Raw genomic sequence first — 15,937 nt, forward strand, 5'->3', positions numbered from 1 at the left:
TCTGTACAAGCAGGCTTGGAAAGGGGATCATGAATGCCGGAAATGCAGAAAAATTTTGATCACTCCGGAATCCTCAATACCTCAGTTCCTTCCTTTTAAAAATAACAACACTTTTGTTTAAATTTTCTTTCACTCCGTGTTCCCCCTAACGTCTGGATGCTAAATGGAACATTTAACAAATAATCCATAAAACTGCGTTGTCAAGATCGAGTGGTTTAAATTCTTCCTTTTATAAACAACCCAATGTTTTTCAAGAAGCTTTGTTCACTTACCAAAATCGTCATTTCCGTAAAAAAAATTATAGTTATTTTCACTATCTGTTTAAAGGCCCATGAGGGGACACATATGTACATAGGCCAAAACCGGTAAGTACCTAATTTCCTAAGGAGGTTAAGTTTCGGTCAATGTAGGTGTTATAAAGTGTCGATAGAGAGCCCGATATCTTGTCATCACGTAGCTGCTATTCCAAAGGATCATTTTCCATCCTCAACTTTTACAACAAACAACAATAACAATTGATTTAAGTTCGGCACGGCAGTAGCACGACGTTTGGAACAGTGTCTTAAAACCAAAACTAAAGTAATTACTCTAGCCAATCAGAACAGACGGAAACACTCCAAAGAACTTAAAGAGCGCAGCTGACCAATCAGAACTCAATGCAAATAACAATAATAAGTTTATTAACTAGCTTTTCTAAATGTCCCTAGTTTATATTAATAAACATAATAATGAGAATAACAAAATATCTCGGTAAAATACGTTCTTAAATAAAATTTAAAATTCTTCTAATTGTGACATAAGAAACATGACTTTACGTACAGATAAGAAATCGTTAAAATTTAGTTTTCTCACATTTTCTTAAAAATATTAATGGACGTCAAATTTCTAATGCTTTTGTTAAGTTACGTCCACAGGGCAGGTCCAAGATATCTTAGTATGCGTTAAACCTAGGTATTACAAAATCTCAACTTCTAAGATTATAACCCTGTATGTTTTTCGTAAAAAGTTCTTGAATATATGAGGAACAAAGTCCATTCTTAAATTTATACATAAGTCCTGTGGCCCTCTAGTTCGTAATATGGGTAATTTTTCCATGTGAGGAAGTTCTTCATACGAAACACTCTTATATACATGTAACCGGTGTAAAAGGCGGGAAAACGCGCGCAAGCAAGTCTTGATTGATTTTAGTTTGTTTCTCATTGGTCGAGAAAGTGGCGCGAGTTTTGCTGACCAATCGCAGAGCGTAATAGAGCAAAAGCAAAGCAAACGTGTAATTACTTTCGACATTAAATTGAAAAATACTCTACGTAATATAACGCAATAGTATGTTTCTTTGCATCATTACTATACTACTACTGATTGCTTAGTTCAACAGCTCGAGTCTCAGTTGCCTTTGAAATTCATTCATTTAACTCCTTGAATGAAAAACTCTAATAAGTTTAAAAGGAACAGCTGAAATCAAATCACAGGGGCGCTTTCCATTACGCCAAATTTTTGGCATGTATAAAAACCCGAAACGGCAAAACGAAACGAAACGAAACCTCTGAAATGACTCAAAATACGGTAAAATACGAATAAAAACACTGGCTATCTACGGCGCGAAGACAGTAGCGTGTTTTTTTCACCTTTTATGAGAATGAGTTTCGTTCTTATATAGCCGGCTTCACGCGCTCTCTATTGACTAATCAAACTTTGGATAGCTTTCGCTATTCACCCTCATTTCGATGAACACGGTGAGTAATAGTCAAACGTAAAACAAAACCCCAAAACAAGGGATCAAAATCAACTTTCTTTTAATGGTATATATATATCTTGACAATTTCCTTGCATGCGTGAATTCAAGAAAACTGAAAGCTGAAAGCTTGAACAGTTCTACGAAAACAAATTATTAATAATAACGGAAACAGATTCAATCAGTTACACCATTTACATGGATCAAAATTGATCCATTACTGAATCTTGTCCTGCCTATAATATAGAAATAATTGATAACAAAAAGATCAGTACGCCTAATAACTGATTAGGTAATCTGTCGACCGACAGTCGGTGGAGGTGAGCTGTTCTGCACTTTTACCGATTTATCGCCTAAAAAAAAATCTGTAACAGATTCAGTTAAGTATATAATAATGTCAACAAGAGATAAAATTGAACTATAAATGTCCAAGGCATTCACTGGTTCAGCTCTTTTGGTATGCTAGCTCTATACCAGTTTTGTTTAGGTTGTTTCGGTGGTTTCGTTTCGCCGTTTCGGGTTTTAGTACATGCCCAAATTTTTTGGTTCAGTCGGTTGAAAGGCAAGAGCGGATCACATAACTACCAATGAGACTGCAAATTTGGAACGACGGCAAAAAAAGTATTTCCATTTGACCTGGAAAATTTTCGGCCACTTAATGGAAAGCGCCCAAGGATCGCGTCTCATTATGCGTTATACACATCTGTATGAACCCTCTGTGTTCACGCACTTTGCGTCTTGTCCACAATTGTGAGAACCAGCCTTGCATTCATTTACATCCTTGCAGGAAATTCCATCGTCATAGAAACCGACATGACAGGTACACTTATAAGAGCCCGCGGTATTGGTGCAGTTAGCATGTTCATCGCACGAATGTGTTCCAAGTTCACATTCGTCAGCATCTATACACTGGTTGCCACGGTATCCGCGGTAACACTCACACGTGTAGGAACCAATGGCGTTTCTACAGTGCGCATGCGTTGGGCAGGAATTATTACCAGATGCACACTCATCGATATCTGGGGGAAAAGAGTAGACAAATTTCAGAAATTTGATCAAGTTGTCATATATTCATATAAAGACCAATATAGGCGTTTTTGAATATGATATTTCCTTCGTTTCGCTGCACACGTGAGAAATTATTCAGACAGGCTATAGACCCTTCTTCTTCTTCTTCTTCTTCTTCTTCTTCTTCTTCTTCTTCTTCTTCTTCTTCTTCTTCTTCTTCTTCTTCTTCTTCTTCTTCTTCTTTTTCTTCTTCTTCCTCTTCTTGTTCTTCTTCTTCGTCTTGTTCTTCTTCTCGTCCTTCTCCTTTTCCGATAAAAATTAATCTTTCCCTGAAATCCCTTTTGAATCAACAATTGATACGAGAACTAGAATGTTTCAGTTTAAAGTTTTACATAGTTTTCAGTATGCCTTCTTCTTTATTCTTTCCAAAATGAAACACTTCCTGTCAGCTCTCCGGAGCACATTGTCTGTGAGTATGCGTATGTTTCAGTATTCTGGGCAGACTTTGCGTCGCCAATAATCTTATTGTCATTATCACTCTCTATAACCAGTCAGGGGGCCGTAGGACTGTACTTTTAGGGACCAAGGCATGCCCCTCCGAATCCCGTCATTGGCCAGCCATTCTTGTGGTGAAATTAATTAAAGTCTAGCCCACTCTCAAATATTGCGAGCCATGTTTTTGTTGATTTCCCCCTTTCTCGTTTCCTGGTGATCCGCTCGTGTATAATGAAAGAAGTGTGTTGTGGTACCACGTGACATGGTTGAACCATGCTTAAGTCCTTGGTTAGAGACTTTCGTGATTGCTATTGCTTTCAGCAGTATCGTTCCTATTGCTTTTCAAGTCCTACAATATGCAATACAATACTTTTATCCTTGGGTACTCCTGTCACCTTAAAAGTCGTTTCTGTGGAGCTCCTTGTAGAGTGATTATATTTTTTATCTTAAAAAGTAATCAATTATCATTTGCTTACCAGTGCAATTGTGGCCATCCCCACTGAAGCCGGCGTGGCACACGCATGCGCAGTTACCAGTCGAACTGTTATTTAATTTCAAGCAAGACGCTTGGACATCACACTTGAAGTCATGGCCCTCGACCTTGTTATCTGCAGTAAATGTCAGTAAATATAAACGAATGTTACCTCTGGATTTTAAAAACCTATTAGTGAATAAACATATAACATTCCAGACTCCTAGCCATAACATTGCATTGTTTTCTGTCTGTGCGCCTTTTCATTCCATTCAAGATTATATATTGAAACCGTCATTCGCTCGAAAGCCGAGCTTTTTTATTGTAAAATGTCAATCAAAGATATACTGCCCTTTGGAAGCCAAGTTTAAAAAAAAAAATGTGTCACTGAAACGCAACTTTGAATGTTTTCAAAAGTATAAAATTCCGACTTTTAAAAGTGAAAATGAAGAATAAAATCATTGAACTCTTGTTTCGACTCTTTTTCTTACCATGAAAAATCTTCATTCCATATTTCTTTGCAATTTTTGTTTTCTCTGGAATCCGGCCTCGACTGATAATTATTTAATCCTTTTCACAGACACTTCGAAAACGCGAAGAAGCTAAACAGCCGCCATTTTAATTGTTTACAACTGCACACTGTTAGGCTACTCACTCTACTCATAGCCAATAAGAGAAAAGTATTCGTGATAGAACGCTAGTATCAAACATAGGTCGCACTTAGCAAAGTTTGGCGAGAATTTGTTTACTTTGCGGTCAAAATCTGTCAAGGAGACACTTTTCCTAGTGCGACCCTAACTTTTATGGTTTGGAAAATTTTTGGATATCGGCAAAAACATCAAAGGCACCGTAGTGCTTGGGTGGGGAACTCAGCAGAATTCGGAAAACTCGGGCTTAACAGTAGGAATCACAGCCAAAACTGTCATTACAGTCAACTTCCGTTATAGCGGACACCCTCGGGACCGCAATTTGGTGTCCGTAATAGCGAGAGTCCGTAATAGCGGGGTGCGAGAAAATTTTTACTTTAAACCATATTTACAGAAGGGGGTCACATGTGTGTTCATTTTCATTAACTCCAGTACCTTTTTCAGACCCGCTGTCGCAAGTAAAGAGCGTCAGAACCGGTGATCAGACAAACAAAACAGAACAGGAGTTACGTACCCTTTGTGTACAGTAGTTCTTCTAAGTACGTAAAAAACAATCATTGTATGTTGCAGCAATGTCCACCCATGCATCGTTCTGGTTTCCTACTGTACTTAAGAACGGTTTGCTGTAAGGACCGACTAAGCGTATACAAAATAGAAAAAACCGATTTCCCCAAACTTTGCCAGAATAAAGGGCTTGGTGAACTACTTCTAAAAATATAAGTTTCGTTTTGTTTAGAGCTTTATTTATTTTGGGGGAATTTTTTTAAGATTTTACCCATGGAGGCGGGCTAAAATCACGCCGAAGTAGGCACTTTTGTAGAAGCTCCCTTTTATACAAGGAGCCTTTTCTAGAAAAAGATTAACCCAACAGAAGGAACAATTTTATTTTCTTAGATGACTAGCGGCGTTAAAGTTAAATAAAACGTAAACATGAATTTTTGACCAATTTTTTAAGTTGCGCCTTTTTACCGGTGATTATAACAACCTAATTTTGGCTAAATTCAAGGACAAAAAAAGCATTTTGGTACATCGCTTTGCCCCACGAAACTACACTCCGGGAAAACATAATCATTTCAACTAAACATTGATCGAATAAAAAATTGGGGTAAATTAAACAGCGAGTTCTCAGAGCGTTTTCAAAACATGTCACTTCAGCAATTAAGAGCGACCTTTGACCTTTTATATCGAGGGGAAATTCATAAACCTTGACTTTCCTTCACCGAAAGACGCTTATTTTTACTCTGCTGGCACATTTTGAGTAAAGGAAAACTACACATTTGAATTTGAAGTTATGTACTAGCTATGAAAGATAATTTGAAAAGTAAAATTAGCAATTCAATTCGACTTTGCGTAGGCGGTTCCGATTTGTTTACCATGAAATTGCGATTTTAAAGTCTGTTTACAACACAAATACGGCATCCACTACAAGGTAAACCTCATTCTACTGAATGATTAATAAATCCCTCTTACCTTAGAGATCTTTTCTTGACTAAAAAAAGACATAGCCTGCATTCATTGCAAAATTATTAAGCCGCCCGATCGCTAAACGATTAACCAAATAAACCCACAGGAATCCCACTGTATGAAATTGGACAATAGCGGGGCCGCACAGCTCTTTTTATTTATTTAACAGTGATTCGTTTTGCACTGTACTGTCCATTAATAATGAACTACCTTTATATGACAAACGTTGCGACTTGTCAGATCTCCGTGACATTTAGGAAACTGCGATAAAAATGGGAATGATATAGGCTAATTCCACATTGTGGCTGTACCCATTTTTTCTTCCTTGTGATCTTACCACTTGCTGTCAATCCAACGAAGTCTTCAGTGAAAAAAGATACAGAAATATAAATAGATTCCATGCATCACAAACAAGTAATAATTATAATAAAACAATAAACTTCAAGCAAAACTATAGATAGGGATACGGCGACTGTCTCGGGTTAGTAGTAATATGAGGTGCTACAACTATCACACCCCTTTACAAGATCTCTTAACAGGAAAAGGGACTCTGGTTTGCGCCTTGGGTGGAATCCGTCTGTAGACGCCCCAAAAAAGCCGTTAGCATGTATAGATGATATTCCCTTCTCCCCTGACACTGACATCCCATGCCATGCCCATGCCCAATGGGAGCAGCACAGATCCTCTTATTTGAACGCCATCTGATACCAAATGTGTCCCGATGTCTCGGTCAAATAGTGAGCTCAAGGTGACTTTCGCTTTCTCAAAAATGCCTTTGAAGGTAAAACAGTCAATTACTACAGGTACTTTACCTTGCTTTTTACCTTGGAAATTTTAACATATAGAAAATAGAATGCATTAATGTTTTATTCACCACCGCCCACATTTGTTGTTCCCCCCCCCCCCCCCCCCCACATCCACCCCCGACCTGAATGAATTAATAAATTCAATTTCTCTTGTCACATACATTCGGTTCCTTGAAGGCCCGCAAATCTAGTAAGTCACGTTCTCTTCTTGTGAAACAAACAAGGCTATCATGCTCGTCCGTACATCTTTTGTGGTTTAAGGAAAAAAATCCTTCTTCGCGGACTTAAGTATTGATGAACAGGGAAACTTTTCGCTTTGTATATTTATAAAGCAACAAGAAAGCTTTTTGCCTTTACTTTTGCCGTAGCTTAGTTGTTTCGTGACTTTTAAACAAGTTTTAATTAAATTAAATTATTTTAAGCGTTTCGTAAACGTATCGAAAACATCGCAATGTTTACTAACGTTTGCGGCCTTTTACCTCTGTTAAGCTCGCTACAGAAGGGTTTTGGTTTAAAAATTACTCCTTAGAAGATGTTCAAGCTTTAAAGATAAACGAAAACTTACTGATCCGTGACGATTCTTGATACAAAAAACGCAAATCATATACAAATTTAACCACGTTAGCTGTTAGAGGTTAATTGTAACTTTCAGTGTAAAAAAGAAGGAAAAGAAAAGAAAAAAAACTCTCTTTGTTTTGAGAGTAAATATTTTTAAATTAATATATGTTGGGCATTCATATACACAGTACACACCACTAAAACATACCTGCACGTGCCGATAACAACTTTGCTTCAGTCTTACATAGCGTCTCGAGTGTTGCAATAACGCAGATGCCCTTGCGTGGATTTGGTACGCTTGGTAAGGATTAAGCTTTTCACATTGGCTAAATTGTTCACACTTGAACCCTATGTTCCCCCTACAATCTACCCATATTCACACACAGCCATATATAAGCACCACTGACTCCGGTGGTCGTAGCCACCGACGATAAACTCCACTGTACACTCAGCAAGTACAACGTGCAACGAACAAAAGAAGTTAGCTTTCGGGACACGGCGCTCTTTTCAATTTACGTGATCTTTAAGTAATTAAGATATTACATCTTAGTGTCCGAAAAGAAAAAAAGGCGTTTTGAATTGACGTGTCATAGTAATACCGAAATATGTAAGTACACATCTCAGTACCGGTCAGTATAAAATGCAGACTGCAGACTGCAGATTGCAGACTGCAGACTGGGTATAAAATGCAGACTAGGTATAAAATGCAGACTGCAGACTGGGTATAAAATGCAGACTGAGACCAAAACCGCCTCTTCGTCAAATACAGGATACATTTTGAATCTTTTAACTTAACTTAGTGTCATACAATCGTCTTTCGAGATCATTTCCCATGAAATATTTATTTGACATTATTATATTCTTTTCGAAAAGCGTCAACCTTGAAAAAAACAACCGCAAAGCATGACGTAAGCAATAATGTTGACGAATGACCTTTACTTCGCACGTGGTTGACCTTTTCGCCGTGACACCGGCGACATCGGTAAGTGGCAGTCAGGGTGGCAGTAAAATAATGTTTTTTGAATAAAATATGTGTTCATGTATTGCTAGTATACAATTTGTCTTTGACAAACTTCGTTAATATTCAAAGAAACTAGTTAAAATCTGTCGATGTCAAATTGCTTGCCCCCTCAGAAATCAAGTCTGTTTCCCTCATAATAATAATATATGAAAACCGTCATGGGCGTAATTGTTTACGAACTAATGCAAAGCGATTAAGCTCGAGTCTTCTTTGTGAAGAAAGGGCCTCAGGAACTGAAAGCTACCAAATCAAGATAAAGAAGCAAATTGTTGAGAAATGGGTCAATTTCGTGGGAGATGATCTCGGAAATGTGATTGCGTGACACTTGGGTAAGTTGAAAATTGAAAATCTATCCTGTATTTGACGAAGAGACGGTTTTGATATCAGTCTGCATTTTATACCCAGTCTGCAGTCTGCAGTCTGCATTTTATACCTAGTCTGCATTTTATACCCAGTCTGCAGTCTGCAATCTGCAGTCTGCAGTCTGCATTTTATACTGACCGATCTCAGTACGAAATGTACTCCTGGCTTCCTGTGGTTTCGTTAACTTGTTCTTTGACTTGAGGCGTTCCGCGATCTCGGTCAATACACTTTTGCAATGAACACAGACCGTGTTTTTTAGGCAGGAAAAGATCTCTAAGGTAAGAGGGATTTATTAATCATTCAGTAGAATGAGGTTTACCTTGTAGTGGATGCCGTATTTGTGTTGTAAACAGACTTTAAAATCGCAATTTCATGGTAAACAAATCGGAACCGCCTACGCAAAGTCGAATTGAATTGCTAATTTTACTTTTCAAATTATCTTTCATAGCTAGTACATAACTTCAAATTCAAATGTGTAGTTTTCCTTTACTCAAAATGTGCCAGCAGAGTAAAAATAAGCGTCTTTCGGTGAAGGAAAGTCAAGGTTTATGAGCTCTCGTTTATATTTCCCCTCGATATAAAAGGTCAAAGGTCGCTCTTAATTGCTGAAGTGACATGTTTTGAAAACGCTCTGAGAACTCGCTGTTTAATTTACCCCAATTTTTTATTCGATCAATGTTTAGTTGAAATGATTATGTTTTCCCGGAGTGTAGTTTCGTGGGGCAAAGCGATGTACCAAAATGCTTTTTTTGTCCTTGAATTTAGCCAAAATTAGGTTGTTATAATCACCGGTAAAAAGGCGCAACTTAAAAAATTGGTCAAAAATTCATGTTTACGTTTTATTTAACTTTAACGCCGCTAGTCATCTAAGAAAATAAAATTGTTCCTTCTGTTGGGTTAATCTTTTTCTAGAAAAGGCTCCTTGTATAAAAGGGAGCTTCTACAAAAGTGCCTACTTCGGCGTGATTTTAGCCCGCCTCCATGGGTAAAATCTTAAAAAAATTCCCCCAAAATAAATAAAGCTCTAAACAAAACGAAACTTATATTTTTAGAAGTAGTTCACCAAGCCCTTTATTCTGGCAAAGTTTGGGGAAATCGGTTTTTTCTATTTTGTATACGCTTAGTCGGTCCTTACAGCAAACCGTTCTTAAGTACAGTAATCTACATCTACGGCGAAAGGAAATATTTGGACAGACTTGACGAACTTATTCATGGCATCGAGACTGCAAAGAGGGCCTTAAGAGAAAAAGATGAAGGAATTTTGATTGATGGACAGAATCGACCAAAAGAGACAAAGACAGTTTCAAAAAGCAGAAAAAATAGACTTGATATGTGTGCAAATATTCCAAGATGCTGCTCGGTGTCCGCTATAACGAGAGAGGAAACAATAAAATTGTGACGTTGAGACCGAATAAAGTGTCCGTAAGTCCGTAGTAGCGAGAGTCCGTAATAGCGGGAGTTTATTTCAGTCAAACATCTGTAACTTTCGCCGGGGATTTTGCTGCTGTCCGTAATAGCGAGGTGTCCGCAAGGCGGGAGTTGACTGTACTTGTCACTGAACAGCAGACAGAAAATATGCAATAAAATTAAACAGCGTGCAAGATCTGCTCAAGTTCACGTTCTATCTTTAACTTGGACGTGGATTTTATAATTATTCCAATTCATCACAGTTCCCCGTTTTGTTTGGTGGCAGCGCAGAGTATTTGCAATGTATGTATACTCAAGGTCAAAGTTATAGTCCTGAAGCGGCAACTATTGAGAGCCGTTCGCAAAATTCCTCTGCATTCGTCGTTTCCGGAGCTCGTCGAACTCAGCGGACCAAGCTCGTCATCTTCTTCTGCTGAGGAAAGACGGCTGTACGCGCGCTTGTCGAACGAAGAAGAAACAATGTTGCTAAGATTATGGGCCGAAAATTTTGACCGAAGATTTTTTAAGTTATGCAAAGTGTCATCACTGACATATTTTTTTCACCTAGTGCGACTCTGGACCCTGGTAGTTGAAAGCAAAAGTTTGCTTTCCGGTTGCGGTTTCAAATTTTCTGTGGTTTCTTTGCCGGCAAAGTTGAAAACTTTGCCCAAGTGCGACTCATAATAGGTGGCATGAAAAAACTGGATAATAATACTCTCAGTCTTGTTATCCTTCAAAACCGAAATTAGAATCTAGCCGCCAGCATGCAAATGGTACCTAAATCTGAATTCAAGCATCAAACAATGCCCAGTTTGGATGAAAACTAACAGTGGTAAATCATTGGATATCCGCTCACTACATTAACCCTTTTTGAACGTCGTTTTCTCTGTTACAAAAATAAGAACCTACTAGGTTGCTGATCAGTCACGCTTGTTCAGTTGGCCCAGAAGCAGCCAGAATGATCAGTATACTGTTCCGCGGCTGTTCCGCGTTCCTTTCCGGCCTATTTCACACGCCACATGGATCTTGACTTTGTACGGGCCGATATTTTGGGCTGAATAATAACCAATTTATAACAAGCAGACGAAGCAGTGCTGAAGTCACACCGATAACCTCATCAACTGCTAGCGAAAAACCGTTACCCAATTAGATTCCTTTACCTCAAATTTTCCGAAATGTGGCAGAATGTTTAAAAAAGCATATATTGATACAGTTTAAAGCTTAATTTTGATTTCCTTATTCGCAGCGGCGAGACTATTGTGAGCCGAAATAGAAACTGTATTGCCATCATACTTTTAAGTACTTAAATGCGTTCTAAATACATTTATTACCCTACCGTGACAGTAAGAAATAACTCACCACAATGATCCCCGCGAATTATCGGAGCCGCGATACCAAGCAAAACGAGAATAGTAATGACCAACAGTAAGTCGATCGTGTTTCTGGCGGTAGCGTTGTCCACAAGACATTTTATGGCGGCCTTCCAGTCTGTTGTGTCTTCTTTAACTGTTTCCAGCTGCGATGTTTGCAAAGTCACTTTCGTCAGAGCCATTTCGTCCGTTTGTCAATTGATTTCTCCGCAGAAGAACGATTGCGGAACTTTCTTCAAATGGCTACGCTGTACTTGTTACCTCAGAAAAACAATTGTGGGACTTTCTGCAAATGCGTGGGAGGCACTTGTTTTCTCAGAAGAGCGATTGCGGGACTGTGATGTTTCCACGAAATCAGGCCGCGAAAATAGCCGCTTGGTTGACCTTGAACCGGAATTCGAAAGAATGCAAATGAGGGCACAGAAATGACTGTCTCCTCTTGAAACGAAATCTATTTTGTAGCAGTGAGTCACGATTTTCCATAATCATTTTCCTTAAAATTCGAATTGAGTTTTAATAGCTGTTTATTGCAATTGCCACTGGTTTGACATATACAAATGATGCAACTAGGTCATTCAGTCCGCTCAAGAGAGGATCAAGGGGGGCTTGATCCTCTCTTGGTCCGCTCCAATCTCGTTTAAATTTGACTGCGGGCTCATCTGTAATAAGAGCTGTTTGTTGATAGTTGATTTAGTTTTTCATGAAAAGACTGATGACTGATTTATTTTCGATAAAAAGTGTTAGACGTAAATATAACCCTCTCACTAAGCCGTTATCAATATAGAACAGTCTAAAATGCCAACTGAACGACTTCCTCTCAGCAGCAGTGCTGCGAGAAAACAGAATATACTAGCTGTTTTTCGATTTCTCTTTGTTTGTAACGGATCGAAACGGAACACGTCATTGTGCCTCCAAACTCTTCAACAACTTATCAATAGACGATTTCGACGACACAGAATTTTGGAAAACCTTCCTAGAATGTTATAAAAAAAAGAATTTCGTGGGAGAATTCGAGGCAGTTTGTAAATGAGTCGTATGTCGAAACTCGCTCTTGCATTTAATTTAGTCAAATAGGCCTTATCACGGTTTTCGACGCCATTTTGACGAGTAGGCAAACAGGCTTGAAACAACAGTGTTTGTATGGAAATCCGATGTCATATAATTTTCATAAAACATCGCTTCTGAAAACTTTCGAACTTTCCATACATTTGTCTGTATTGCGAACCAGCCGTGAACTGCTACTAAAATAGTTCGCGGGAAAAAATACAGGGAAATGTATGGAAAGTTAACACGACTGGACGCTTTCTGTCACAGCTACATCCCTCCAATTTTTTTGTTAAAATCCTTTTCCTAGTGCCAAAAGTTTCCAATTCATGAATTTATCAGAAGCGATGTTTTATGAAAATTATTTGACATCGGAGTTCCATACAAACACTGTTATTTCAAGCCTGTTTGCCTACCCGTCAAAATGGCGTCGCAAGCCGTGATAAGGCCTATTCTCTGCAGCCTTGCCAATAAACTTATACCCGTGAAAAACACGTGGGGTTAGTTATCAAAAGACAGTTTAGACGACTTTTAACAAAACCACGTTCTAATTCTAAGCCATTTTTAATTATGCAAACAGTCATATCAGTAAACATTGTCTACTGCTGACAGTAACAAGAAGGCTTGCATACCAGACTAGAAAACTATTTACCTACAGATTTGGAGGCCCACTGATTGTCTTAAGCCGCGGCCTAAGTTACACTCTGTTTAAATAGGTGGCCCATGGAGTTAGAATGGCTCGAAACTACACGAAAACGTATTTTAACCCAATGTAATGATAGTCAACATCACCATGTGACGAGTTTAATTTACTTGGACTGCTTTCCATTTCCCATCGCGCTATTTTGTAGAGATTGGAAGGACTAGGATAAAACTTATCCTTTAAATTGGTATATTTCCTTTACGAATTGACTGGTATGGCCGGCAAGTTCTGGCAATGAAATGGAAACATGTGGAAAGTGCCCTTATTTGGTAATTTGATTTTCATTTCTTCCTCAAAAAAGATACCATACAAACTCTTACATTTTTTCCAAAGTAATTGATATTCAATATGCTCGGGTGAAGTGTGGTTCTTTAACATATCATCGGTACGCTTAACAATTATATTGTTCCTTAAAAAAATGATGTTCTCCGCGATGTGGAATTAAACTCAGTAATGTTGTGATTAACAGGGACCGCGCAGCATTTTTGCGATTGGGGGGGCTAAATAAAATGCCGAAGGAATTTTTAGCGCGCGCTGCAGGCGCAAGCGTCCAACAAATGCTTCTGGAATGGCTAAAACTACATCCCAATATAGCAGACACAGTGAATTATTTTACTATTTATCAGACTAATAAACACCAAATTTGAACTAAAATAACAAAAAATCAAAGACAAGGAAAATCCCAATAATTACTTTTAAGCACGTTGACAAATCTTAATCATAAAAAAACACTACAAAAAAAAAAAAATGGGTGAGCAGGTCCCACCGAGATTTGAACTCGGATCGCTGGATTCAGAGTCCAGAGTGCTAACCATTACACCATGGGACCTTCATGGGCAACTAAGGTAATAACCGTGGATGAAATTTGCCATTATTGCGTTCGACGTAGAAAGAACGCGCTCCTAATACAGATTGGGGTCGAGATTGTATGGGACAACGTTGATTGCCGAGAATGAATACATCTTGTGAGGCGTATCTGGCATCCTCCGTAGAATTTGCAGGGGTGGATGGCATCTTCACCAACTTGGCAAAGGAGAGAGAGAGCCTGGAATCGAGATCATCGAACGCACACCCTTTGATCATTACCAGTAAAATAACTGATATCTGCATTAGAAATGACCAAATCTTTAACTGATAACTGAGTTTCCAACAACCGTATCCAGACCTTCGATAGAGGTGAGCCTAGTTGTCTTTCTCTTGCAGTTGACTCGGGTTCGATTCTCATCCGATGCACATTGATTTTTGCTTCTGAGTTAACTTCTCTAAATGTTGAGTAAGCCGTTTACCAATATCGTCCACACTACAGCGAGGAGGACATAAGAACTTACGGTGCTGAGGTTTCCGGTTATTTTATTTTCACGATGGTTGGGTAATTTCGGTGGTATGGCGTGGTATTAGGCAAGAACGAAAACTAACAAGGTTCCGATCTTCTCTCAAGTCATAGATACCTCTCCGCGGTAGGGACAGAGATATGGCCGTCAGATTAATTGGCCATAAAATAGCAGCGTTGATTGTCGTGAATGAATAAAAGTTAAGTTTTTCTGTTTTCCAGCATGTTTGTAATTTACTGTAATTTTTTTTCCCATTATGTTCTCGTGCTCGTCTTGTCCCGCCTCGACTAGCTTTGTGGCTATTTGCGGAACAAACCCCTTATGTAATCTGAATTTATAAATAAATTGTTGTTGTTGTTGTTGTTGTTAGGCGTCTGTCTAATCGATAGTCGAGTAAACCCTCTTCAAAGAACCAGCTTTCAATTCTTTGACCAGTTTACGTTCTCCACATCCATGTATGACCAAGCAAATAAAAAAGCTTTGTTCATGAACTGTTTGTTGATAATGTCGGTGTTACAGCCAATGGATTATATCACCAACGCCACACTAAATTATGTAGTTTTTCTACTTAGTCAAAGGCTAATTTTTAGCTGTGAATGAGTACAAATAAATGGACATAAAATTAGACCTAGAACAATTTCTTGACAACAGTTTGTCCCTTAACTAGAATTTGGTTTCTTACAAAACGTTTACCAGTGAGTCAGTCGGCCAGGAAAAAAGTTAAAACAAAATCAGTTATCATCTGACCAGCGCGTCGGTGGTATAGTGGTGAGCATAGCTGCCTTCCAAGCAGTTGACCCGGGTTCGATTCCCGGCCGACGCATATTTAGTTTTGCATGTTTTTACTTTTCAACAAAATTTGATCTCATATCTCTTCTTTTTTTTATGAAACCGTACAAAAAAGGAGCAAACGTCTTAGAAAAAGAAAACGAATGACTTGCAGGCAGTGGTATTTTAGAGGAGAATTGTCAAGATACAGAATTTCAACCCCCTGACCTAGACGAAGTTTAATCTACAAAAACTAAATATGATTGAAAGGGAATAGGCCATTTCCGAGTTGCTGTGAACCTTACTATGAAAGCGAGGCTAAGTGCAAAACATTTCACATGAAAATTAGTTTTGTTTGCAAAAGAATGAAAACTAATTTTCATAACAAAAACTTTGCGCTTAGCCTCGCTTTCATAATGAGATTCAAAGCAACTCGGAAATGGTCTATCAAATTGTGTATTCAGCTTCAGTTTTGCGTCTGTCGTTTTACCGTACTTTTGCTAATAAGAATTGTAGACTGCAGAATGATCCTTTGTTCCGCCTCCAAGTCAGGTAAACCAATGAGAGAAAGAACCTTTTAATTGGTTCTTTTGATGGCAACCAATCACGAACAAAATGATGAGAAGAAATTAGAGCGTGGCTAAAATTTTGCGTGATCGCAGGTTACTTTGATCATTCACGATCATCCAGAGCCATGATTAAATAAATAACAACAAACAAACAAACAAACAAACAAACTGCACCACCC

General features: G+C 38.5%; 2 protein-coding genes and 2 non-coding genes across 4 annotated transcripts in view; 1 reads left to right on the top strand and 3 right to left on the bottom strand.

The window, feature by feature from the left end:
* LOC146475009 (V-type proton ATPase subunit E-like) overlaps positions 1 to 5,475 on the bottom strand; it is a 164,751-nt gene extending 159,276 nt beyond the window's left edge. The window contains exon 1 of the mRNA XM_085116782.1: positions 5,462 to 5,475. The gene's annotated coding sequence lies outside the window, so the exon portion shown is untranslated. The remainder of the gene's footprint in view (positions 1 to 5,461) is intronic.
* LOC146475022 (uncharacterized) lies at positions 1,528 to 11,840 on the bottom strand. The gene is made up of 3 exons (XM_085116790.1): positions 11,333 to 11,840; positions 3,712 to 3,843; positions 1,528 to 2,751 (listed from the first exon to the last, which is right to left on the bottom strand). Exons 1-3 carry the CDS (start codon positions 11,523 to 11,525, stop codon positions 2,426 to 2,428), a joined length of 651 nt encoding a protein of 216 aa, XP_084972916.1. The 5' UTR covers positions 11,526 to 11,840; the 3' UTR covers positions 1,528 to 2,425.
* A 2,007-nt stretch (positions 11,841 to 13,847) lies between these two features.
* Trnaq-cug (transfer RNA glutamine (anticodon CUG)) lies at positions 13,848 to 13,919 on the bottom strand. Its single transcript has one exon. It is a non-coding gene; the product is annotated as a tRNA-Gln (tRNA).
* A 1,253-nt stretch (positions 13,920 to 15,172) lies between these two features.
* Trnag-ucc (transfer RNA glycine (anticodon UCC)) lies at positions 15,173 to 15,244 on the top strand. The gene has a single exon. It is a non-coding gene; the product is annotated as a tRNA-Gly (tRNA).
* Positions 15,245 to 15,937: the final 693 nt, after the last annotated feature.

This window comes from Pavona decussata, unplaced genomic scaffold (genome assembly GCF_977016875.1).
Source record: "Pavona decussata unplaced genomic scaffold, jaPavDecu1.1 SCAFFOLD_87, whole genome shotgun sequence".
NCBI lineage: Eukaryota > Metazoa > Cnidaria > Anthozoa > Scleractinia > Agariciidae > Pavona > Pavona decussata.